The sequence below is a fragment of the Hyperolius riggenbachi genome, chromosome 7 (assembly GCF_040937935.1).
Source record: "Hyperolius riggenbachi isolate aHypRig1 chromosome 7, aHypRig1.pri, whole genome shotgun sequence".
NCBI classification, from domain to species: Eukaryota; Metazoa; Chordata; class Amphibia; order Anura; family Hyperoliidae; genus Hyperolius; species Hyperolius riggenbachi.
In genome coordinates this window covers 113682845-113710603 of record NC_090652.1, presented here as the reverse complement: position 1 = coordinate 113710603, position 27759 = coordinate 113682845, and the positions used below count along the sequence as shown (strand labels likewise).

Genomic DNA, 27759 nt, shown 5'->3' with positions numbered 1-27759 from the left:
TAGGTCAGTGTGCATGCGCGCCACGTGGGAGGACTTTAGACAGCACAGGAAGACGGGAGCAGGGGGCAGGCGTGTGGGCGCGTCGTGATCATTGTGTTTTGCGGGCGTGTATGCGTAGCAGCCGGGTATGCGTAGCGGGCGTGCGCATGCAGTGGTGTTGGCGGTGGCGATGGGGGGGGGTGGGGAGGGGTTGTGAGGGGCGTAGTGGCCAAGGCCTAGCTCCCATTATTGTAACAGGCCTAAGTTCTAGGTCTAGTTAGTACATCATAATTCCTTAATTTACTATCCCACATTTACATATCCCAGTGCAGTACAAAATTACAATGACAATTTTCCGAGCGCATTGTCAAAGCCTCAACATTGATGGAAGTTGCCAGATGATTTTAAGTTTAGCAGAAGATCCCATCCAAACTGATTACCAGCTTTAGATGGCCCATGTGTTGATGAGCTTTTGCAGAATCCAAGTGACGGGGTAGGGTAGGATAAAATACTGCATGAGACAGAGGAGAGGACTCTCACCAAAGAAGGAAACAGATCCAACACAAGGATGGTATCAACCAGCCATGGAAACACAGGCCCGTTGTTGGCTAGGGTATTACTAGGTGCTCTTCACTTCTGACATTTAGCTTGTCAGAAAATATATATTTTCTGAGCTCCTCACATTTCATATGAACTGTTTTTATTAAAGTCTCTGATTGACATCTAGAAGTGGTAAGAGAAATGTCAGAGCCCATTGATTCTACTGCAGTGAAGAAAAATAAACTACTGGCAAATCCATCTAATGCTCTTTAGGGGCCATGCTGAATACATATTGATCCATACCAGCACATGAAGGGCTCTTACCATACTACTCTAAGCACCAAAACAGGATTTATTACTCCACAAACTGTTTTGCCTTGTCAGCACAGATTGCCTTGATTAGGGCCTAATTCGGGAATTATGGCGAGTCTTTCCAGGGAGCAGCTTTTACAGTGTACCTATTATGAAAGGATAAAAGGAATCAGTGAGGTTCTTAAAGTGGTACTAAACTGCAAAGATCTAAATTTTCAAAATCACTGTAATGTGTTTTCTGAACTTACATCTATAAGACTCTGCCTTGCAATACTCTTAAACCCGTTCTGTACAGCTCAGAAATTCCTGTGTCCAAACACAGCGTTCATCTGGATCCCTCAGAATGTTCCAGACCTACATAGACGGACATCATATCCACTAATTAAACCGACACTAAAAGCATTACCTGAGAACCTAAAATTGTGGGAAAGAGCCACAGGCACTCTTATAGATAAGTCAAGATGTGCAGAGGCGCCGAAAGAGTAAAAATGGCTAAAACGTTAAAATGTTATGGTCGCGGTGGTGGACCGGCCGACCATCAACGGACAACAAGGCTGTTGTTTCACAATAAATACAACATTTATTTAGATAGCTCCCAGCGAATAGTCGCAACGCGTTTCACGGGTATCAACCCGCTTCCTCAGGCAATAGGGGGCAGGAGCAACAACACAGCGTCAAGTCTGGATGAAGCTTGGCACCTCTGTTCCTCACTGCACAGTCTACCTCCTGGTTTATCAAGAATAATATCAATCCCAATCTACGAATTATATGCTTAGTAGGCAATAATGAGATGGGGTTAACTAGTATATATCAACAAGTAAGAAATAAATGGGGAGCAGGAAAAAAGGGCCCGGCTGGATAAAAAATTGGTGTCGGTGAAAACCGAAATCTCAATAACGATAAACATTGTTAACAAAATTGGTTAACAATAAATTCCGTTTTAAAACAGATGGGAGATGAAAATGAAAAGATATTAACTTTAAAAATCATTTCACAATTCAACAATAAAGCTTAACCTAACCCTACTCTCGCACAGAAAGCTCCCCTGGTGGTGCCTAACCCTAACCATCCCCCTGGTGGTGCCTAACCCTAACCACCCCCAGTGTTGCCTAACCACCTCCCTTGATGGTGCCTAACCCTAACCACCCCCCCCCCCTGCACAAACACCCTTACACACATACAAACGATAAAATATTTGATAACGTAAAAGCTATATATACAAATGATATAATATGACAAAAACTATAACGTTACAAGTTTCTAAAAAGATAACATATTTCACAACATTAATGTGCTAATGTTGTTAACGATATTTATCTGGCACCCTTTTTTCTGCTTTGGGCGCTGTATTAACGATAAATGCATTATAGTCTATGACGGCGCCCATTTTGTCCACTAGCCACCGGCGTCCTTTTTTCTTGCTACAGATAAATAGAATTGGTGGATTCTACAAACCCAAAATTATTCTAAAAAGGAGAATTTAGGATTAATAACAGAACTCAGCCCTTTGGAGAAACTCTTCTTTAGAAAAAAAAAAAAACCCAGATAAAATGTTATCACTAATATATAGTACTCCTTCCTTGACCAAACATACCAACAAACGGCTTCCATAAACTGCAGAAAATGGGAACAAGAGTTTAGGTAAACTTTAAAGAGAAATGGTGACTAATTTTGTAAAATATATGGAAATATCCTAACCAAAAAACTTACGGTTAATGCCAGCAAAGAAAGCAAAAATGGCAAGAAACCCTGACATAACTTGTTGGAACTGCAGGCAAGAGGAAGGGACACAGTTACACATGTGGTAGCATTGCCCTCTGGTAAGACAACTATGGAGTAAAATAGAAGGTTTTGTCAAAACATCTGTGGCATCTGCCCAAAAACTTACCCTTTATCCACAATTTTTGGGCTGGGGGTAGAGGCGTACGAGAATTTCAGAAGCCATAGAAAATCGGGCGCAGTGCCGATAGTAGGCTATCTGTAAATTTCGTGTACTACTGTAATGTACTATTTAAAGTGTTGATTTTCATTAGTAAAAGATTGGTAATTGTAACCAATATTTTACTATAGCTAAACCTAGCCCTACTTTCACACAGAACCCCCCAATATTGATGCTTAACCCTAAGAAGACCCCTCATGGTGGTGCCTAACACTAAGACCCCCCTGGTAGTGCCTAACCCTTAGTTCCCCCTCCCTGGTGGAGCCTAACCCTAAGACCCCCCCTGCTACTGCCTAACCCTAACACCTCTCCTGGTGGTGCCTAACCCTAAGACCCCCATTGCTAATGCCTAACCCTAAGACCCCCCCCCCCCCCACTGGTGCCTAACTTTAAGACCTTCTCTGCTAGTACCTAACCCCAATACCCCCCTGGTGATGCCTAACCCAAAGGCCCCTCCTGGTGGTGCCTAACCCTAAGACCCTCCATTGCTAATGCCTAACCCTAAACCCCCCCTGCTGGTGCCTAACTCTAAGACCTTCTCTGCTAGTGCCTAACCCTAAGACCCCACTGGTGATGCCTAACCCCAAAGACCCCTCCTGCACTAACCCCCTTTCTGATGCCTAACCCTAGCTGTCCCCCTTGCGCCTAAAACCATGATTACCGGGTTCCGGTGGCACCCGAATTTCACTTTTGATTTCCAATATTTTCAATTGAAATCTATGGTGGCACCCGATTTGTCCAGAAGCTGCGTATGCACGAATTTCCTGGTGACAAAATGGAACACTAATTGTGCAAGTTAGGGCTGGTTCACATGGTTGTCTGCTGAGCTTTCGCTTGGTGTCGCGTTCAAACGCCAGCAGTTAAAAACTAGCTTTTGAAGGCTTTTTGGAAGCGTTCAAGGCTAGCAGTTCTGGTCTCTGCTATTGTTTCCTGGCGTTCCTGTTTTCCTAGACGCAACGCCGGGATCAACCGCCAGGCTTTCATGAAAGCCTGCAAAAGCCAGCCATAAACGCTCCCATTCACTTGAATGGGACGGCGGGAGATCCCAAAAAATGCCGCGTTAAACGCCACAGAAGCGTCCGTCTGAACCAGCCCTAATAAGGGGCATTTAAAATTTACCTGAACATTTTAAATGCAGTAATATGATTTTGTTGATTGACACTCCCCATTGTGCTATGAAGTATCACCACATTACTGACTATTGTGACTACCTTGCACTGCCTGTAAGGGTTTATTGACAACACTGCGAGGGTTTCCAAATCCTGTAACTTATCCTTGCTCTGCAATGGCCATACCATACTCAGTCCACTCCTTGGACTCCATATTGCCAGTAGTATGTTCCATGGTGATGCCCAACCATCCCAATGCTACAATCGGCTGTTTTGCTGAATCTGTAGGGTTGTTCTTGCATAATGCTCTCTCATTTGCGTCATATTCCTAAGCAACTGTACTGACAACTGTGACCCCCATCCACCTTCCTCCCCCCCCCCTCCCCATTAGTGTCTTGATTATAGCAGATTTCTGAAGTGTACACTAAGCTAGATATGTACACAATGAGTTCCTGCAGTGGGCTTAGGTAGAGATGAGCGTAATGACGTGATTACGATTTCGCGAAATTTCGCGTAATTAGTGTAATTACGATTATGGCCGTAAGTATATAATCGTAATGAAGAGAGATTTCGCGAAATTTCGCGTAAGCGTAATTTTCGCGTAATTTTCGCATTACAGTGGGTATTACGAAATTAATGTGTATGGCCATGCTCCCAAGCGAAAAAGTTGACGCATGGATCAATGTTAGGTAGCCACCGACTTTAAGGGTTAATAGCAAAGCCCCCTTAAATGCTAAGAGCCTCAAATTTGGAGAATATATTAAGGAGATCAGGAGGAATAAGAGGAAATTTTTTTTTTCAAAAAGACCTTATAGTTTTTGAGAAAATCGATGTTAAAGTTTCAAAGTAAAAATGTATACATTTAAAAACCCGCCGACTTTAACGGTTAATAGCAAAGCCTGCTTAAAGTTTAGGAACACCAAATTCCTAGGGTATATTAAGGGGATCAGTGGGAATAAGAGGAAACATTTTTTTTTCAAAAAGACCTTATAGTTTTTGAGAAAATCGATTTTTAAGTTTCAAGGGCAAAAATGTCTTTTAAATGCAGAAAATGTCAGTTTTTTTTGCACAGGTAACAATAGTGTATTATTTTCATAGATTCCCCCAAGTGGGAAGAGTTTTACTTACTTTGTTCTGAGTGTGGGAAATATAAAAAAAAAACGACGTGGGGTCCCCCCTCCCAGACCTCTTTAACCCCTTGTCCCCCATGCAGGCTGGGATAGCCACAATGCGGAGCACCGGCCGCGTGGGGCTCCGCACCCTGACTATACCAGCCCGCATGGTCCATGGATTGGGGGGTCTCGGAAGGGGAGGGGCAGCCAAGCTTTCCCCTCCCCCTCCGAGCCCTTGTCCAATCCAAGGACAAGGGGCTCTTCTCCACCTCCGATGGGCGGTGGAGGTGGAGGCCGCGATTTCCTGGGGGGGTTCATGGTGGAATCTGGGAGTCTCCTTTAAAAAGGGGTCCCCCAGATGCCCACCCCCCCTCCCAGGAGAAATGAGTATAGAGGTACTTATACCCCTTACCCATTTCCTTTAAGAGTTAAAAGTAAATAAACACACAAACACTTAGAAAAAGTATTTTAATTGAACAAAAAACATAACCACGAAAAAAGTCCTTTAATATTCTTAATTAACCAATAATACTTACCTGTCCCTTTAAATAAATGATCCCTCGCAATAGCCTCGGAAATGTTCTATCAGTTACAATGTAACAAAGTTATTACAATGTAACAACTTTGTTACATTGTAACTACGCCGCACCCGACGTCACTCGCCGCTCAGCCGCCGCAGCAATTACGCGTCCGTGCAGGTTGCTAAGTCCCTGCAGCTCCGGCTGTCCACCCCGCCCACATCTGTCACCCACATGTCACCCACATGTGGGTGACATGTGGGTGACATGTGGGAGAGGCGGGGAGGGCAGCGGGAGCCGGCGGGGACTTAGCGTCCTGCACGGAGTCCAGACCCGACAGAGCTCTGAGCTATATAACTCAGAGCTCTCTAAGCATCTTTGAATTTGGGCTCCAAGGAGCCCCATTGGTCCTTAGCAGACCAATGGGGTTCCTTCAAATCAGAAGGAACCCCATTGGTCTGCTAAGGACCAATGGGGCTCCTTGGAGCCCAAATACAAAGATGCTTAGAGAGCTCTGAGCTATATAGCTCAGAGCTCTGTCGGGTCCGTGCGGCGGCTGAGCGGCGAGTGACGTCGGGTGCGGCGTAGTTACAATGTAACAAAGTTGTTACATTGTAATAACTTTGTTACATTGTAACTGATAGAACATTTCCGAGGCTATTGCGAGGGATCATTTATTTAAAGGGACAGGTAAGTATTAATGGTTAATTAAGAATATTAAAGGACTTTTTTCGTGGTTATGTTTTTTGTTCAATTAAAATACTTTTTCTAAGTGTTTGTGTGTTTATTTACTTTTAACTCTTAAAGGAAATGGGTAAGGGGTACAAGTACCTCTATACTCATTTCTCCTGGGAGGGGGGGTGGGCATCTGGGGGACCCCTTTTTAAAGGGGACTCCCAGATTCCACCATGAACCCCCCCCCCCCCCCAGAAAATCGCGGCCTCCACCTCCACCGCCCATCGGAGGTGGAGAAGAGCCCCTTGTCCTTGGATTGGACAAGTGCTCGGAGGGGGAGGGGAAAACTTAGCTGCCCCTCCCCTTCCGAGACCCCCCAATCCATGGACCATGCGGGCTGGTATAGTCAGGGTGCGGAGCCCCACGCGGCCGGTGCTCCGCATTGTGGCTATCCCAGCCTGCATGGGGGACAAGGGGTTAAAGAGGTCTGGGAGGGGGGACCCCACGTCGTTTTTTTTTAATATTTCCCACACTCAGAACGAAGTAAGTAAAACTCTTCCCACTTGGGGGAATCTATGAAAATAATACACTATTGTTACCTGTGCAAAAAAACCTCACATTTTCCGCATTTAAAAGACATTTTTGCCCTTGAAACTTAAAAATCGATTTTCTCAAAAACTATAAGGTCTTTTTGAAAAAGAAAAATTTCCTCTTATTCCCACTGATCCCCTTAATATACCCTAGGAATTTGGTGTTCCTAAACTTTAAGCAGGCTTTGCTATTAACCGTTAAAGTCGGCGGGTTTTTAAATGTATACATTTTTACTTTGAAACTTTAACATCGATTTTCTCAAAAACTATAAGGTCTTTTTGAAAAAAAATTTTTCCTCTTATTCCTCCTGATCTCCTTAATATATTCTAGTGTTGGGCGAACAGTGTTCGCCACTGTTCGGGTTCTGCAGAACATCACCCTGTTCGGGTGATGTTCGAGTTCGGCCGAACACCTGATGGTGTTCGGCCTTTTAAGTTCGGGTTCGTCCCGAACTACTGAATGGCCGCCGGACAGGGCCGAACAGGGCCCCTGTTCGGCCGAACAGGGCCCCTGTTCGGCCGAACAGGGCCCTGTTCGCCCGAACATGCCGCAATACGGCCCCCCTATGGGGTCGCAGGCATAAGGGGGGAGCATGCCCCGATCGCGGGGGGGGGGGTCGGAAATTCCCCCCACCCCCTCCGCTAGCGCTCCCCCCTCTGCCCGCTTCCCCATACAAAAGTTTAAGGCAAGTTAAATAGTACTTGATGGCTGGCACTGGCAGTGGAGTGAGGAGGAGGAGGAGTCCGAGTAGCAGAGTGACGCGTTGAGGCCGGGCAGCGGGCGGTTCAGCGGTAGTACCCTTGTGGTACTTCCGCCCTTTCTCTGACCTCACGTCCTCTGCATACGAGGGTACGCGTCACGCGTACCCTCGTATGCGTCATCACGTAGAGGACGTGAGGTCAGAGAAAGGGCAGAAGTACCACAAGGGTACTACCGCTGAACCGCCCGCTGCCCGGCCTCAACGCGTCACTCTGCTACTCGGACTCCTCCTCCTCCTCACTCCACTGCCAGTGCCAGGCCAGCCACCAAGTACTATTTAACTTGCCTTAAACTTTTTTTATGGGGAAGCGGGCAGAGGGGGGAGCGCTAGCGGAGGGGGTGGGGGGAATTTCCGACCCCCCCGCGATCGGGGCATGCTCCCCCCTTATGCCTGCGACCCCATAGGGCCCCCAAAATGGGCATGTTCGGGGGTCCCATTGACTTCCATTGAGTTCGGCGTTCGGGCCGAACATGCCGAACATCTGGCCCATGTTCGGCCTGTTCGGCCCGAACCCGAACATCCAGGTGTTCGCCCAACACTAATATATTCTCCAAATTTGAGGCTCTTAGCATTTAAGGGGGCTTTGCTATTAACCCTTAAAGTCGGCGGCTTTTTTATATTATACGGAGCGTTACGGTTTAACGCGAAATTACGGTAGCGTTTAATGCGAAATTACGGCATGAACGAAACGCGAAATTACGCAATGAAAATTACGCTTACGGTATTTTCAATTACGATTTTAATGGCAATTACGCTACCGTAATTTCGCATCGTAATCGCAAATTTCGCATGCATAATTATAGTAATGCGAAATTACGAAAATTTCGGCTCCACTCTAGGCTTAGGGGAAACATAGTGACATTCTCAATGTCTGCTCTGCTAAGTGCTCTCATTTCCATTGTATTTCTGCATGTTCAGAATAGAACACTGTATCTGGAATGAGTCTGTATAAGGATGCTGGCATTTAACTTTGACCTACTTTCTTGTTAATTAAAAGAAAATGGCAAGCCTTCAGCAAGCACCACCAAGTGTACCCCATGGACTACTGCTATCTGTTGGGACTTCTTAATTCCGTGGAAGAGCAGTGGGATCCCACCATGTGTCCTAAAGAGCTGGTATGTGCTGTCACACATTTTCCACTTCATCATTCCAATTACTTCTGTATTTTTATGGTAATTGTCATGGGGGGGGGGGGGGACTAATATAGAGCTCTCATGTCCAGTGAGCGGAAAATTACACTTTGTTATAAAAAGTAAACATTGATTACAGCTGCACAGGCCTATTTGTAATGTATTGCTATGAAATACTTATTATTCAGTACTGTCATTTGCAGCCAGCAAGGAATTTCTAAAACTGACATCAAAGTGGACCTAATGTATAAAAATAAATTCCACACTGTCAGCACAGTTCTCAGAAATTATAGTAAAGCAACATGAATAAATGTTCAAAAACTGACCTTTTGATGCAGAAGTTTGTGACAAATTTGTTGTTTAGCCACGCCCCCTCCTGAAAAACTGCCACAGCCAGGGCTGGATTTACCATAAGGCACTGTAGGCACGTGCCTACAGGCGCCGAATGATGGAAAGACAGCTCTCAGGCAGCCTGATGATGAAAGGTTACTTACCCAGCTCTGTATTCCACTGATGAGATCTCCCTTCAGTCAGGGGCACCTCTAGCTACTTAATACTGAGGGTACCTCTGACTCCCTAATACTAAGGGGCGCCTGTAGCTACCTATGACAGGCAAGGGAAGTGACTAAGACAGTCAGCACACTTGTGGTGCGGTGTTACAGGGGTTGGTAGGTTCATGGAGGGAGAAGTCTAGGGTGCCAGGAAATCTGTGCCTATAGGCTCCTGTGATGTAAATCTGGGCCTGGCCACAGCAGTTTTCTGCGTTTGGAGAGTCTTCCTAGAGATAGTGCCATAGGAGGGCAGTAGGTAGCTCTTTAAGCAGCCCAGATGTGTCATGTGCCACTGAGCCAGTCAATCCAAGGAGAGGAGGGTGAAGAGAAAATAAGTGTACTGCCAACTGCAGTATTCACAGTGATAGATGCAGTATGGCTCATACCAAAGCTGCTGCGGTGCTTCCCACCTGCTTAATACAGAAATCACCTGTTGCTGTAGTGGGTAAAAAAAGAGGAAGAACGATCATGGTAAGTGTCATTCTAGCACTTTTTCACTTTGGAATCTACACGTTAGGTCCACTTTAAAGAGGAACTGTAATAACATAATGAATAGCGTTGCTTATTTTTCTACAATATTCATTTACAGATTATTTAGTCAGTTTTGCCCATTGTAATATTTTTCCACTCAATGATTTACATTCTGAAATGTATAACTGGTGGTGACATCTCTAGTCCTGCCAGGTGATCTGTACGCATGTTCAATACTGAGAGTTCTGTGCACAGAGGAAGATATTGCTTGCTGGGCAGTTGGAAAAAAGCCAGTATTTCCCACACTGCAATGAGGTTCACAGATAGCAAACTGTCATTACCATGGCCCTGACATCATTCAGTGGGAGGGGTTTCACCACAATATCAGCCATACAGACACCCCCCCTTCCCGATGATCTATTTGTAAAAATAAAAGATTTCTCATGGCTAAGGGGGTATCAGTCAGCTACTGATTGGGATGAAGTTTAATCCTGGGTTACAGTTCCTCTTTAAACTCAAAAACTCCTACCTTGCCACATTAATAATTGGCACACAGAGCTGGAACCATTGTTTTTCATTTTCAATATTTGAACTGACTAATCCATTGAGTAGTAGCAAGTTTCCCTTGCTTATATGAGGCTTCCTGCTAGAATCAGCAGCAAATATAAACTTAGCCGCAAACATTTCACATAGATGAACTGAATAGGTTTTGTTTTTCTCCATGAGTGCAGAGTATCCCTTTCAATGGAACGCTACCAAAAACATTTTAAATATTGGACAGTTCAAAATTTTCATGTGCGTTGAGGACCAAATACATAGAAAAGTGAATGAAAACACACAGTAATTGATGAACAGCTGATTCAGTTAAAGGAAATCTCAAAGAACAACTAAAACATTTTTCCTCCATGCGCAGATCATGTCCTCTAGTCCTTCTCAAAGGACTAGAGGACATGATCTGCGCATGGAGGAAAAATGTTTTAGCCATTTATTTAGGAAATGGTTCTTTACAGTAAGAGTGATTAAGATGTGGAATGCATTGCCACAGGAAGTCGTTATGGCAAACTCTATACCTGCATTTAAAGGGGGCTTAGATGCTTTCCTTGCGTTGAAAGACATCCATGGCTACAATTACTAGGTAATGCCTAATGATGTTGATCCAGGGATTTTATCTGATTGCCATCTGGAGTCGGGAAGGAATTTTTCCCTTTAGGGGCTAATTGGACCATGCCTTGTAAGGGTTTTTTCGCCTTCCTCTGAAACAACAGGGATATGTGAGGGAGCAGGCTGGTGTTGTACTTTATACTGGTTGAACTCGATGGACGTATGTCTTTTTTCAACCAAAATAACTATGTAACTATGTAAAGTGAGAAGCTGATCTGTTGGCTGCAGTAGTGTCTGGATCACACCAAAAAATGCATGCAAGTAATTTTGTCAGAGTGACAACAATGTCAAAAACACCTGATCTGCTGCATGCTTGTTTAGAGTCTATGGCTAAAAGTATTAGAGGCAGAGGATCAGCAGGACAGCCAGGTAACTGGTATTATTTAAATGAAAATAAATATGGCAGCGTCTATATCCCTCTAGCTTCAGTTCAACTTACCTCAGGCTTCTTGCAGCCCCCTGCAGTCATTCTGTGCCTGCGCCATCCTTTCACGACCCTCCATCAAGCACCCCCTCAAAGCTGGCCAGCTGTGTGCGTTCTGCACATGTGCAGGGAAATCACTATTTTTTACTTACCATATGTAACACTTTAAAGTCTATCAGCTGTAATCAGTTGCCAGTGTAAACCCATTAAGGGAATGTTGTTTCCTGTCATGGGAGTGTTGTTGTTTTTTTCTCTTTTGGCTGTACACACACTACACAGGTAAAAACAGTCAGTCATTGCTATTGCTGATCTATCACTGTGTGGATTTGATTGTTTTTTGTTTTCTTTTCTTGGTGTGTTTATTTCCTTATTCTAAATAAAAGGTTAATACTGTGCAATTAGGCTGTTTACCTGCAGTTAGCTAGGTTATCCTTCATGGATGCAGGTCAGTGGTCAGGTTGTTTTATTGATAGCTTAACTGACATGTTTTAGTGTCTGAAAGCTGGATTATATGTCTCTATAAACTGAAATAAGTTACTGGTACTGCCCTGCTGACAACACTTAATCCTGATGACTGCTGTCAGTTTGTCATTCAGCCAGCCATCGGGAGACAAGAGAAGCACCAGAAAAAAAAGTAACTAATTCTTGTCCTCCTAATGCAGCAGGTCAATCATGTTTATTTGTTTCAGTAACTAGCTGATAGGAAAAGACACAAAGTTACAAAAACATATTTATTAAAAACCCATCTCAAGAAAGACCTCAAAAATTTCCGGTGGGGAAAAAAACTGATACCTCCCCAGGAATGCCCCCTTCTCCCATCCCTGCTTCTCTAGAGGTAAAATCTGTATGTTCATCCAAAAAATGTCCTTATGCTCCATCAGGTTACTGTTTTGATTAGTGAGAAGCAACAGTCCTGTCAGTCAAAGCTGCTTCTGTATACCTCACCATTGAGATTGCCATTGTTCCTCACAACTGAACTGGATACCAGAAGGGGCCAGACTGCCCCTGTATGCCCCAAAAGGGGCCAGACTGCTGGTGTACCTCACCATTAAGCTGGAGACCAGAAGGAGCCAGACTCCTTCTGTACCTCGCCATTGAGCTGGACACCAGAAGGGGCCAGACTGCCTCTGTACCTCAACACTGAGCTGGACACCAGAAGGGGCCAGACTGCCTCTGTACCTCACCACTGAGCTGGACACAAGAAAGGACCGGACTGCCTCTGTACCTCACCACTGACCTGACTACCAGGAGGGGCCAGACTGCCTCTGCACCTCACCACTGAGCTAGACACAAGAAGGGACCAGACTGCCTCTGTACCTCACCACTGACCTGGCTATTAGAAGGGTCCAGACTGCCTCTGTACCTCACCACTGAGCTGGATACCAGAAGGGGCCAGGCTGCCCCTATACCTTACCACTTATCTGGACAGAATGGGCCAGACTGTTGGTCATCCAGGATCATGATGTTCTGGTACATTCCTCATTGTAACTGGAACCTAGAGAAGTAAGTAGAGGAACAACAAAATCCAAAGGAAACCTTTCCTTGGAAGATGGAGATGTTTGTGTTGCCCAAGGTTAGTTTTGGAGAGTGTCCAGAGCTACTCTTTACCAGTATACATTTATTAGTAACGTGTCTTTTCATCATATTTTTCCTGGAGTTACTGCAGAAGGTTAATGATAGACTTCTTAAGGGGTTAGTATCAGAGCAGCGTGGTAGGGACTAGGGAGGAATCTTTGTATCTATTAGGTGTTAACAGTTAACATCAGTATCGTAGTGATTTAGGTCACATCACATCTTGCATGACAATGTATCTGGGAGACTGGCAAGCCATCCCTCAGCTAATGGCGGTGCCAGAGAGGCATTTGCATCCAACTTGGCCATTGCAGCACAGATTTAATATGTGGCTTGTTTAGGAGTTTAAAGCCAAATCGGCCATGGTTCTGGAGCATCACGTTTTTAGAACACAGCCTTGCTCAGCATGACTGGAATCCCAATACATCCATTTATCCCCCCGCTGGCTCATTTGCTTTTAGTTTGTTTGTTTCTCTTGCTCTCCCCGCTGAAGTATATGATCAGAAAAGAACAATGTGATGTTCAGAGAGAATCCAGCAGGCTTAGACACTCATTGCTAAGGGCTGGACTGTCCTCTTTTAATATTTAATAAGACCTGTTGATATTCCAAATTGAACAAATTTGGTTAATAAGACGAATGTGTGGAACATCTAATCTACATTTGCATGCTTTTTAATTTGGGAAAATACTAGCTGTGTAGATGCATTAGACAATGCTTAGCAATGCAAAACATGATCCAGCTGTTCTCTCAGTGTCTGCCCATCAGTGCCTTGTTGAGCAACATGCAATATCCTATAGAGAATGGAGGGGCAGGAGGAGCAGGGACCTGCCCCCTGCAGGAGAATAAAACAGTCATCAGCTGAACAAATCTAATCTATCTGCTTTCTGTTCCCTTGAGCAGAGTTGTCTTGCCACAGGGGGGACTCTTTCACAGACATCACAAATCATACTGTTTGGGCAGCAGTAATTTGATGTCTTGATGAGTCTAACTAAATTCAAAATCGAACAAGGCAAATTCTTAAAGCAATCATGTTTTTCTATAAAAAAAAAGTATTTTCTTTGGAGCTAAACTTTTCAAGTTTTAAAATCGACTGTGTAGATGTCAATGCCGAGAGCTTTGAATATATATAATATATACAGTGACCATATTTTTCTGACTCCAACCTGGAACAGGTGGGGAGGGGAGCTAGGTTAGTCAATGTGGACCAAAATCTCTAAGCAATGCCATGAAGAATAAGGCAGTTCTGGAGGTAAAAAGGGGTCAAACTTAGTAATAACAAGATGGACCTAATAAAGTGGCCAGCGAAATATATCTGTTTTTCTGTGTTCTTTTTGGTTAATTTATTAGCATCCCGTAATTAGTGAAACCTTGAAATGCCAAACGCTGCAACAATAACTCCAAAGTCGCAAATGCAGCCGCTATGACCATCAAATAAATGCTGCAAACATTTCCTCCAACACAAGAAAGACAAAAGTTACCTCTCACACATGCAATGCAACAAATGCTACCTTTGACACATGCAATGCAGCAAACATTACTTTCAAGGCATGCAATGCAGAAAATGTTTCCTCTGACACATGTGAAATGCACATACATTACCCTACATATCTGAAATGCAGTAAATGTTACGTTTGACATAAATGGGTGCTGCTGGGTGGGAGTGTGTAACTGTGTGCTGCTGGGTGGGGTGGGAGGATGACTTTGGGTGCTGCTGGGTGGGAGGGTGATTCTGGGCGCTTGGAGGGGTGAGAGGGTGACTCTGGGTGCTGCTGGGTGAGCTGGGATGGTGACTCTGGTTGCTGTTGGGTGGGAGGGTGACTCTGGGTGCTGCTTGGTGTAAGGGTGACTCTGGGTGCTGCTGGGTGTGAGGGTGACTCTGGGTGCTGCTAAGTGGGATGGTAACTCTGGGTGCTGCTGGGTGAGAGGGTGACTCTGGGTGCTGCTGCTTGGGAGGGTGACTCTGGGTGCTGCTGGGTGGGAGGGTGGCTCTGGGTGCTGCTGGGGGGAGGGTGACTCAGGGTGCTGCTGGTACCCAGGTAGGAGGATGACTCTGGGTGCTGCTCGGTGGGAGGGTAGCTCTGGGTGCTGCTGGGTGGAAGGGTAACTATGGGTACATATTATACAAGTTCTGCACTTCCTTATTCTGGTTTTCAGCAAGATGGGGTGGAAGTGAGATAGTAACTTGGCCATAAAATAGAGCTTTCACTCTTGTGCTAACACTCATTTGCTTGTATATTTGTAATGTACAACTTGCTTCATGCTCGGTGCTAGTGTAGTAAATAGCAATGGTCAAGGTTGTGTGGTGTGATACTGCTGTGGTGGTGTGTTCTGTTGTATCCCGCATTTCAGGCTCTCAGTCTTGATGTGCCCATGCAGCAGGGCTCTCCATGTCATGCGGATGGGGCCTCCTTTCTGCAGCAGCCGGAGTGGATAGGGAAGTGGGCATGTTACATGATTTGCACAAAGTCTGATAAACTTGACGTGTGCTTCCTGCATAACTTAAAGCACACCAGAACCAGGTAAAAAGATGAAATGACTTTTACTTACTTGGGACTTCTTCCAACCCCTGTAGTTTTTAAGGCCCCATGGCCCAGGACCATTGTGCATATTCCTGATTCACAAAAGAATTGTACTACACATGCACAGAACGCTCCTGGCCACAGGAGCTTGATGAAAGAGGCATGCATATTGGCTCACCCCTGCTCTGTAGCTGTGACCCAGCCGGGTCGGAGGTTGTTCTGAGGAGGACAGAAAAGATACTGAGGGTCATCAAAGTCTACCAGGGGGGTGGGATGTAGTTGTTGGAAGAAGTCCCAGGTAAATAGAAGTCATCTTTTTCAGTTCAGGTGAGCATTAGGTTCCACGGGATTTAATGAATATACTTTGGGATGAGATAAACATGGGTACATACAGTATAGTGGCAAGTCTGTTTACAACCAGCTTGTGTTCAATTCCTATTTTTAATCATTGCAAGTGGTAAAAAACACTTTATGTATGTAAATAAGGCAGTTAAACTGCAGTTAAATGTAGCCCTGTTCTGAAAAGTAAGTTGAAACAAAATATTTTTATCTGGCTGTGAAAACAATGCTGATAGCAGCAGTCAAGCTCTAAAGTGAATTATTTCTTCTTGTTAAGCCTGGTACTAAAGTTAGACTGTTCTCAGCTAAGGCAGTTGGTCAATGCAATCTGAACTGACGATCTAACATTAGTATTTGTCTCCCCTGCGGCCTCCATGATTTCTTAATGATCCGACATGCTAGATCCTTAAAGAGAATCTGTATTGTTAAAATCGCACAAAAGTAAACATACCAGTGCATTAGGGGACATCTCCTATTACCCTCTGTCACAATTTCGCCGCTCCCCGCCGCATTAAAAGTGGTTAAAAACAGTTTTAAAAAGTTTGTTTATAAACAAACAAAATGGCCACCAAAACAGGAAGTAGGTTGATGTACAGCATGTCCACACATAGAAAATACATCCATGCACAAGCAGGCTGTATACACCCTTCCTTTTTAATCTCAAGAGATCATTTGTGTGCTTCTTTCCCTCTGCAGCTATCTTCCACTGAAGTGTCAGGCTGTTTCTTCCTGCAGAGTGCAGACAGCTGTGCCTGTATGTAATTCTTCAGTATGTGAAAGCCCAGCCAGCTCAGAGGACCATTTATCCAGCTTGTAAAAGATAATAGAGCAGAGAGAAGCTGCACTAATCTAAATAATACACAGGCAGTGTGCAGAGAGGGGCCTGGAGGAGGGAGATGCATCACAGAACCACAACACTGAAGAACTTGGCAGCCTTCCAGACACAGCCTGACAAGTCTGACAAGAGAGAGATAAGTTGATTTATTACAGAGATGGTGATAGTAGAACGTGCTGCAGTAAGCCAGAACACATTAGAATAGCTTTTGGAACTTGTAGGATGATAAAAAACAGGATGCAATTTTTGTTACGGAGTCTCTTTAAGAGGCAATCGGTGGCCATTGTTCTCCTCCTTGCTCCATCCCATGAGGACCCTTTGTCATGCCCAGTGTTGTTGTTTCTCCTCCCCTCTTCATAGACACAGATAACATCGCTCCGGTGTTGACTAGTCTGTACAGTGTTGGTAGACTGCAGTATCACCTGCAGGACTGAGTTTGACTGATATGACTGTTGTACACACTCTACAGTCAAAATGTAACCTCTTACAATGAAAACCAGAAAGTAACACAGTAGGACAGTTATTTTTACCATTGCTTCTACACACACAATTACCATAATTATCTCTTAACTTCTTAAGGTTTTTTTTAAATGACAACTTAGGCAAGAGGTACAGTATATGTAGGCTGCCATATTTTTTTTTAAACAATACCAGTTGCCTGATCTATGTGGCTGCAGTAGTGTCTAAATCACACACCAAAAACCAGAATGCAGCTGCCGCATTGCTGCGTCCCCTCAAATTTTGCTGCTGAATAGCCACAGCTGTGAGATTTTGCTGCCGCGTAGCTGTGGCTGTCAGAATTTGATGCCATTGCTGCAGCGGGGAGGAGAGGACAGAGGCGCGGCTGAAGGGGAGAGGAGCAAATGATGAGACAGCGTCTTCTCCCCTCAAGGCTGTGACAAGCATAGTGTTCCCTGAAGGCCTGTTTTTGACGGTGAGATGCTGTGCGTCAGGCGCGACACACTGCATCAATGTTGCTGGTTTCTGGTGTGAAACCAGCCTGAGTCTTTGGTTGGCTGAAGACATTTTAAGGGAATCTGTTCCAAACATGACATAGTGACCACCCAGCTTGATCCTACTCCAGCCTCGGCCAGAACATAGCTTGTATAGGTGGGAAGCCTATCCATGCCCCACAAAGCACACTGACAATCCACTCACCATGCTATATTACAGCTAATTCATTAGTAAGACTTATAAAGGAGTACTGAGTATTTCTACCCATCATCTCTCTTACTATTGAGCTAAAATGAAGAGATGGGTGAGTCAAACCTTTTTTTCAATAGTATTCTAGGCAATATTAAAGCCCACCATAACATTTCCAGCAAAACATGACTGTAGTTTTGGATAGTTGGAAAAGGGTTGGAACCTGTTTTTTCTTGCTGTCCTGTGTCCCCATGTGTTAGAATTTCCATCACTTAATCAAGTAGACAAGAGACAGCACTCATAGAACATTTTTTTGTAGAGTAGGGATGATTCGGAATTGTTTTAATTGCAAGCAAAGGTAAAATCTCCCCAGTAGGGACATAGGCATCAGTAAAAATCCACAAACATTTCTTAAAGAGACACTGAAGCGAAAAAAAAATGATGATATTATGATTTGTATGCTTAGCACAGCTAAGAAATAAAACATTAAGATCAGATACATCAGTGTAATTGTTTCCAGTACAGGAAGAGTTGAGAAACTCCAGTTGTTATCTCTATGCAAACAAGCCATTAAGCTCTCCGACTAAGTTAGTCGTGGAGAGGGCTGTTATCTGACTTTTATTATCTCAACTGTTCCTGGACTATTTACTTTTCCTCTGCTAGAGGAGAGGTCATTACTTCACAGACTGCTCTGAAAGACTTATTTTGAATGCTGAGTGTTGTGTAATGTGCACATATTATAGAATGATGCAATGTTAGAAAAAACACTATATACCTGAAAATAAAAGTATGAGAATATTTTCTTTGCTGCTAATCTTCTAGTAATTATTCATAGTACATAACCAATTCACTATATCATATATTTTTTTTTTCGCTTCAGTGTCTCTTTAACTCCTTTTCTGAAGTCACACATGACATGATATGTGGCAACCACGTGGGAGGTGAGTGGTTAGGCCAGTGATGGCTAACCTTGGCACTCCAGATGTGCCAAAAATACAAATCCCATCATGCCTTTGCCTCTCCGAGTTATGCTTAGAGCTGTCAGAGTATTGCAATGCCTCATGGGACTTGTAGTTCCACCACAGCTGGAGTGCCAAGGTTAGCCATCACTGGGTTAGGCAGTTGTCCTCAGCTGGAACAGGTGATATTGATATGCAGTGTACCGGCGGCAGGCAACCCATCTCTCTCTAATGAGATTCAATCGGAGAGAGATCTGTCTCTTGGTCGATCTACCCATGCATTGCTAGCTGTATGGGCACCTTTCTTGTCCTTTTTGATAAAAAAGCAAACAGGTTTATGGTACTTTTTAAAATAATAGCAAGCCAGGCTTAAAGAGACACTGAAGCGAAAAAAAAAATATGATATAGTGAATTGGTTGTGTACTATGAATAATTACTAGAAGATTAGCAGCAAATAAAATATTCTCATACTTTTATTTTCAGGTACATAGTGTTTTTTCTAACATTGCATCACTCTATAATATGTGCAGATTACACAACACTCAGCATTCAAAATGAGTCTTTCAGAGCAGTCTGTGAAGTAATGAAGTCTCCTCTAGCAGAGGAAAAGTAAACAGTACAATAACACTTGAGATAATAAAAGTCAGATAACAGCCCTCTCCACGACTAAACTTGGTCAGAGAGTTAATAGCTTTTTTGCATAGAGATAACAACTGGAGTTTCTTAACTCTTCCTGTACTGGAAACAATTAGACTGATGTATCTGATCTTAATGTTTTATTTCTTAGCTGTACTACACATACAAATCATAATATCATAATTTTTTTTTCGCTTCAGTGTCTCTTTAAATACTGTAATTTCAAGACGAAATGGCAGAATTGTGAGATAAAAAGCCAAAGTTCTATGTTTGTACACTATCACCTTAGTTGGCCGTGACATAATAAAGTGCTGTGTGTTTGTGTAGCTGAGTGGTGCAGTAGCATTGTACACCACAGAACAGTTACATCTTCCACGTCTGTTTCGTTACTTGTTCTTTGTGCTATTTCTATACAGTGATCTGTCCTGTGACATTGTTATCTGTGTTTCACGTGTCAGATCGTCAGAGATGCCTTGTGGCATTTGTCAGTTTACTTGATTCCTATACATTTTCTGACAAGGACTGAGATGTAAACAGATCTTATTCTGTCTTCTATACCAGGAGGAAAGCTTGGCTGAAAGTTTCACACTCTTCACCGAATACTGTCTGTTACTGCTGAGGAAGATGAGGGATAACTTTCCCGTCCTCAACGCGACAGTCATTAGCCGTCTAGAATTCCTGCTAAGGTAAACTAACGGTGAGTACATTCTGTTACAGCAGTTAATGGGATTAGCGTACTCACTTATCATTCTCATCTACTGCAGGTGCCTCAACCAAATCCAGAACATGGAAGCCTTTAAAATGGTTTGTCCCTTCCACAATGAGCTGTCTCTGGAAATCGCTACCACCTTAAAGGTATGGGCTTGTCATGGGTGGGCTGTTAGTTACGCAAAACAGGTGATGCATGCAGTACTGTTTATAAAGTGTGCCCATAAGTGCTTAATTTAACGTGCATTTATATTTCAGCAGTAATGTGCTTGACACTGTGGGGCCAATATTCAGGGTCAAAGCTAGAAATCACTGTCGCCCCCCCCCCCCCCCCCCTAAAAAAAATAGTATATGGTAGTCTTTGTGCCTTTTTTTTACTGCCCTCCACAACAAATAGTAATATTGAGTAGCCTTTGTGTTTGGTAGCCTGAGGTGCCCCCTGGTATAAGTAGTTAGAGGTCCCCCCCAGTATTAGGTTGCCAAAGGTGCACCTAGTATTAGGTAGCCAGAGGTAGCCCCCAATATTAGTTAGCCAGAGGTGTGCCCAGTACTAGGTAGCAAGAGGTAGCCCTCCAGTATACAGAAGGTAGCCAGAGGTAGCTCCCCATTATTAGTAACCAGATATTATAACCCAAATATTAGAGGTTAGGTTTCCAGAAATGCCACCAGTATTAGGCAGTATTAGACAGATTAGCAGCCAAGGGTGCCCCCTCCCAGCCTTTGGTGGCCCCACTTTAGGTAGCCAGAGGTACCCCACAGTTGTTCTCATCATATGTAAAAAAAAAAAAAAAGAGCTGTGGGCACCAGCGTGTCTTCCATGACATAGTCAGAGTTCAGACTTGAACACTACTGAAAATCTGTGTAATGCCATAAACATTGCAGTCAGCCACTGGTCCCCTAACCATCCAATTTGACTAAACATCTATGTAAAGAAGAGTGTGCAAATATCATACACTTTCAATGGGCAAAGTTGGCAGAGAAGCATCCTAACAGACTCAACGTTGTAATAAAAAAAAAAAGTGGTTCCACAAAGTACTGACTAAACCATTTTGCATTTTTTTGCTGAGCTGCTGCTATTTTATCTTTTAATATGGCTGTAATAAGTTGTAAATACAGCTAGAAAAAATATTTGTTTTGTGTGTCATCATTTTAGGCTGCAAAGCAACACAACATAAATATTTTGAAAGGCATGGTTCTTTTCTATACCCACTGTGTACACTCTACCTACAGAGACATGTTTTCTGCGTGCAACTCCAGGTTCTGTTTCATGTCCACCTGTCTGTAGCACACTGCCGGGCTCATTGGCTTTCATGTTTTCTCTTCTCAAATGACATGAAGCTAATTATTTTAGGATAAGTACTGGAGTTGCTGAAGTCACGCAGAGCTGAGTAAGATGAGATCATGCCTTTTATAAAATAGCTATTTAGGTAAACGATGGCTCACTAAGAGGAGTTGTATTCACTGAATCAATGGCTTCAATTTCTGCTTTTCAGAAAGGCACGCTAGAATGGTACGAAAAGATCTACAAATCCTACAAGCCTGAAGTGAAGGTGAGTCCAGAGCTTTGAGTGACTGCATCAAAGTGTTACATGGCTCAGGAATAATCACACACAGTCTAATTCCCCTCCCTGCACTTATCAGACTTAAAGAGAATCTGTACTCTAAAATTCTTACAATAAAAAAGCATACCATTCTATTCATTATGTTCTCCTGGGCCCCTCTGTGCTGTTTCTGCCACTCCGTGCTGCAAGCCTGGCTTGTAATTGCCAGTTTTAGGCAGTGTTTACAAACAAAAGACATGGCATGTGATAGGCTGAGAGGAGCTCAGTCTGTGACTCACACAGAGCCTGCAGGGGGAGTGGAGAGGGTGTGTATAGCTTCTATCCTATCACAAGCAGAGCAGCACATTCCAGCCTGAGTGCCTGAGCCCGACAAAAGTCAGAGGAAAGAAGATTAGATTATATAACAGAGATAATACAGCCACTATGCAACTAGGAAAGGCTGCAGTAAGACAGACCACATTAGAGCATGTATAGGAACTTATAGGATAGAAGAAATAAGGCTGAACATTTTGTTACAGAGTCTCTTTAATGGCCCCATGTGAAGATAGCAGTATAGCAGGTTTGCAATATGTATAGCTCAAATCAGATACAGGCTAGCCTGCCTTACGTAGACCATAGGAGAATAAGGATGAGCACTATTACATACAGTACTAGATTGCAATAATGTAGTCAACTTGAAGAGAAACTTTACCAAAAATAAACATACAATACATTTCAAAGTCACACGTAAAAAAAAAAAATAGAACAAATAAAGATAAATCAAGAAATTATTGATGTTCACTGTGTATTTGCTTCACATTGTTTGATCCAGTGTTTCTCAACATTCTATTGGTATGTACCCCTTGTAAAACCCTATACTCACCAAGTACCCCTTAGCATAGTAAGCATTATCAAAAGTATCCCTTGACAAATATATATTTATTGGTAGTACATGATAATTGGTTCTAAACAATTTCTAAGCATTTGGTATTGTTCTTAATTATCTAAAACACTAATTTGGTGTTGTTTAAATAAGATTTTATCATTTTCTAAAACTCTAAGTGTGTTATTCTTGGTTAAGTATATTAGGCCTGAGTACCCCCTGGAACCATCAGAAGTACCCTCTGGGGTATGCGTACCACACTTCGAAAACCACCCTAAACCTGAAGGTTTACTACTGCTAGACATGAACAAAACAAAGACAGACAGCACCAAAACATCTAACATTAGGTCTAGTTCAACACTAAGCCTTTTTGTGAGTGTTTTTGAGAAGCTATTACCGATTTGTGTTTTTTGCAAGCAATCTTGTAAGCATTTTTGTTTTGCGATTTTCTGTGTGCAGACAAATAGGTAGTTCAGTGTTTCTCAAACCTGTCCTTGTGCATGTTTTGCAAGCGACCTCACCTATGCACAAGAGGGGTAATTAGACATTTATCACGAGTGTCTGAGATAAAATATTAGTAGGTTTCTAGAAATCTGTGCAGAATTGTCTCAGACATCCTAAGAAATCACTAAATAGTGCAGATTCATTCTTAAACTGTTAAGATTAGGAGGAGTTAGGAAGGTCTCTCAGGCAGTGCAGTGTGTGAGGGAAATTGCTGTTGCTGAGGTAACCAATTCATCTGCTGTCAACAGGCTCTGAGTGAGGGGAGAGGAGCTCTTCACAAATCATGTCTAGCCTGCATCTGTAGAACTGCTATTCAGCACTTCTTAATCTGCAGTAGTTTAGGAATGGATTTGCACTTTTCTTAACTGTAGTGCAGCTGTAGAAATCCATGCTAAACTGCAACTATTGTATGCTTTGGGAAGTTTCTTACTATCATGCAGAACAGTTCATCTGCTGGTTAGAACAGTTTTAGAAGAAAAAACTGTCAGTAATGCTTTGATAAATGTGGCCCTCAGCTACATGGAATCCACCTAGCTGAGACACTAATTTCCTCACCTGTGCTTAGGTGAGGTTGCCTGCAAAACATGCACCATTGGGCTGTCACAAGGACAGGTTTGAGAAACACTCAGGTAGTTAATGCTTTGACTTGGAACTAAATGTCTTTTAAAGCAAATTTGCCTGAAAAACACAAAATCACTGTTCTAAGTGCTTTTAAAGCAAGTTTCCTATATTTCCAGTGAAGCGCAAACACTCAGAAAATGGTGCAGAACACTTGTTTGCGATTGGAAAGAAAGCTCATGTGAGAACACTCAAATTGGGTTTCATTACACAAGTGCTTTCACATCGCTTTTAAAAACGCTAGCGATTTTAAAAAAGCTCAAAACACTCATAGTATGAGCAAGCCCTCGTTGCTACTCCCTGAGCAGTCAAAAGAGCATCCTCGTGCAACCTCCAATCAGTAAAGGACACAAAGGATTGTTTCTAGGATGTCTTGTGTACATTGTATGCTAGTCCTCCCATGCTCTGCTCAGTCAGTTTTACCTACAAATTTTCTACCATGTTGCCTAGTCTTTCATTTTATGGTCAGTTCCTTCTGTAATGTGCATGAAGAAAATGGGAGTGTCCATGTATTTCTGGACACATGGCAGTCTCCGATGCAAACAAAATGGTGTTTTTATTTCACCTTTCCTGTGGGGACACTTGCTTCCATCTGATCAAATGCCTGGATGTCACTTTTCTGGTGTCCTGTGAGAATGCGGGTGTGAACAGTGACATGATGCAGTCAGTGTAGCAGGAAGCCATCAAGAGGCTCAGGGCTATGACTAGATAGGTTTGAACATGCAGGCAGGAAAGCGAATCCTTCACCAGTGTAGTTTGTAATGGGATCGGGGGGGGGGGCTTTTAGCTGACTGAGGGGTGGCAGAGGGCCGGAGGCGCTTTGTTTAATAGGGGGCTATGAGCGCAGTAGCACTACTATAATGGGAGTGGGGGGAAGGGGCAGCTGAGGCATGTCCGTAATGGGGACAAAGGTGCAAAGGAGAGCAATGCAACAGGGTTACCTGAGGGCAGTTCTGTAACGGGGCAACAGAGGCACTGCTGGGACAAAAGGACAACAGGAATACTAGTGATACGGGGGGGCAAAAGAGGCAACCCTATAAAGGAGACAACAGAGTACTAATACTATAGGTAATAGAAGGCATTATAATTGGTGGCAATATAAGTCTAAAGGGGACCTTAAGTGACATGTGACATGATGAGATAGACCTGTGTATGCACAGTGACAAGCATACAAATGCCTATGGTTTGTTTTTTCCCCTTCTTTTTCTCCCTGAAATAGTTAATATTCAGCTATGCGACTGTTTCTCTACAGGCGGGAACCAGTCAGCCTATAGCGCCTCTCATTGGTAAGGAATTAAAGCCATAAAACACTTTTCTGACAGAGAGCTGGGTTTCTGAAAGCAGGGGATAGATAAAAAAAGGTTATTAGTTAATATGCTGTGTTTTAGCTCTCTGAGACACAGAAACACTGTGTTATTGAGCAGACACAAAACAATAAATATACTTTTTTAAGTTTATAAACATAACATAAAACTATAAGGATTTCTAAATAAGTCATTTTTAGGAGTACAAGGATAGATACAATTGTTTCTCATCAGTTTATTTTCACTTTAATATATGTCCAGAATCATCTGACAGTCCGCTGTGCAAAACTACCATCTGTAAAAAAAAATTGGCCAGAATGTATAAAATGTAAAATGGGGATGGCACTACATTTTATGCTAGGCCGCCTGCTCACTGTGCCCTGTCCTGCCTCCCCAAGACAGAAACAAAATCTTAAATTCTGTTTAAAACTCAAAGGACTGCAGAAGCAAGATACAAAGGCTGACTTTTTACCAATTCTAATGCGGCCTCCCCCAGTCACAGCAGAAGTAGGCACAACATCTATACTATGCACTGGAAAGTATTGTCTATATTTCAATGGTGGTTACTGTGTTGCAGAATGATGTGGAGCAGTTGAGGTATTTGGTGAAGTTGATTGATGCTGTCAATGAAGAGGTGGAGAAAAGCCAGAATGTGTACAACAAGTTTTTTGCAAGGTAAGTTCTCTAGAATTAGCAACCATAGAACTAGTATCAGTAGTTCTAGCAGTAATCACCTCTGTTACGCAGTGGCCTGGAATGCCTATGCACAAAAACAGCCCTGTTCATGAAGATGCGCAGATGGAAAGAAGGTAAAGCCTTGCACCTGACCTTACATTGTTTGGACAATCAGTCCTTTGAAAAGGAATGTAGATAGAAAACCAGCAATCATTACATTAGTGAATGGGATTCTAAGGATCTGGACTTTCTAAGGATCTGGATCTGGACTAAGGATCTGGACTTTTGTTTTGATCCATAACATCTGGAACCTGCTTGTGTACAAAAGCTTGTTATTTTCTCTAGGTTGGCCTGGAGATTGTCAAGCAAACAAGTAATGGATTTCTTATTGTACTGACAACATCCTATATAAGCAAATGTGTGGCCTACTGGGACGAAATTTCGGATATGCAAAATTTTGCATAGAAATTCGCAATTATGCATTGTAATCATAATGCGAAATTTCAGAGAAAATCGTAATTTTCGTAAGCAATAGTAATATTTCATAGTGTTGCGTAATTTTAGCCCAAATTTGAAAATGTTGTGCCGACCTTAGCGCTTAATAGCACAACTCCCATACATGCTATTGCTACCAAAATTGCTACATATGTTAAGGAGAATATTGGGTACCAATCAAAAACAGAATTTTTCAAAAACACCTTGTAGTTTTTGAGTTTTTGAGAAAATTGATTTTAAATATGCAAAGAAAAATGGGTTTCTAAACTTGGAAAAAAATTTTGTTTGTTCAAAAAACATTTTTTCTTTGCATTTTTAAACTCATTTTTATCAAAAACTACAAGGTATTTTTGGAAAATTATTTTATACATATAACATATGTAGCAATTTTGGTGTCACTACCATGTATGGGAGCTGTGCTATTCACTGCCAAAGTTGGTACGCAATTACGCGAAAATGAAGAAAAATTTTAGGCGAAATGACGATTAATTATACGAAATCTATTGAATTTACAAATCGTAATTACGTATAAGCGTAAATGTGAAAGTGTACGCGAAATTTTGCATAATTATAATTGTCTGATTACGATCATCAGAGTTTAATTATCATGCTTAGTGACCAGAAATCTCTCTTTTTTTCTATAGTCTTGTCAGAGTGGAATACTTTAGCATCACTTACCGGCAACTAGAAAAACTTGTAAGTTTTTTTTTTAAATATCCCTGACCCCCCTCATTATTTATTATGCCAATTATTTGAGTCCTATGGGAGAAAAGCGCTATAGAAATGAATTGTATTGTATTTACAACCTCTTTGCCTAATGCATTAGTAACTAAACAAGAAAAAAATGCTGTGCATCAATTTGGAAGTCCATGCGTTCTCATAAACTGTATATAGTGCTGCCAGTAAATAAAATACTCCCTAGTCAGCTCTGCCGTGGATCAGAACTACATATATGAGAAAGCAAGGATTTCCACGTTGATACACAGCAGTCTCTTTTCCTATTTCGTTACTTTATTGGTTTCTACTGCAGTGCTCCCATCACTGGTGGTGACTGTGGCTTAGTGACATCTATTTTGTTATAAGTCTGAGTTGAGACTTTTTGGTGTAGTGCAGCAGTTTATTCTGTCATTTAATCCATCAGGAGAGATGTCTCGAACCTCCAATTTTAGGTTCGCAAACCTCAAACGCAAACTTCCCGCAAAGGTTTGAGTTCGCGCGAACTTTGCAAACCGCAATAGACTTCAATGGGGGGGCAATTTTGAAAACTACAAACATTTATGCTGGCCACAAAAGTGATGGAAAAGATGTTTCAAAGGGCCTAACACCTGAAGGGGTGCATGGCGGAGTGGGATACACGCCAAAAGTCCCGGGGAAAAATCTGGATTTGACAGCAGCGTTTGAAGGGCAGGAATCAGATTGCAATGCTAAATTGGAGGCATAAAGTGCTTTAAAACAGCTTGCATGTGTATACATCAATCAGGTAGTGTAATTAGTGTACTGCTTTACACTGACACACCAAACTCACTGTGTAACGCACCGCAAACAGCTGTTTGTGTCGTGATGGCATTGCTGGACTGGTGCGCACCATGGCGAGAGTGCAGGCCATGGCGGTTTTCAAGCCCATATGGTCGCCGGGCTGTGGTAGCTCAATGATAGAACAAGAGTGACTGAGAACAAGAGTGAATTTAGTCTGTCCACAATGAAGCAACGACCTTATTATCTTGGGTGTGCCCCCCCGACACACTCATATAGCCG

The 27759-nt window shown here is 42.9% G+C and overlaps 1 protein-coding gene across 3 annotated transcripts in view; it reads left to right on the top strand.

The window, feature by feature from the left end:
- The window catches only part of BAIAP3 (BAI1 associated protein 3), a 317725-nt gene that overhangs the window by 163805 nt on the left and 126161 nt on the right, over positions 1 to 27759 (top strand). For all 3 annotated transcript variants that reach the window (XM_068244533.1, XM_068244531.1, XM_068244534.1), the window contains 6 exons: positions 8533 to 8650; positions 19838 to 19962; positions 20041 to 20131; positions 21478 to 21534; positions 25412 to 25509; positions 26649 to 26700. In XM_068244533.1, the coding sequence (XP_068100634.1) occupies positions 8533 to 8650; positions 19838 to 19962; positions 20041 to 20131; positions 21478 to 21534; positions 25412 to 25509; positions 26649 to 26700 (541 nt within the window). The remainder of the gene's footprint in view (positions 1 to 8532; positions 8651 to 19837; positions 19963 to 20040; positions 20132 to 21477; positions 21535 to 25411; positions 25510 to 26648; positions 26701 to 27759) is intronic.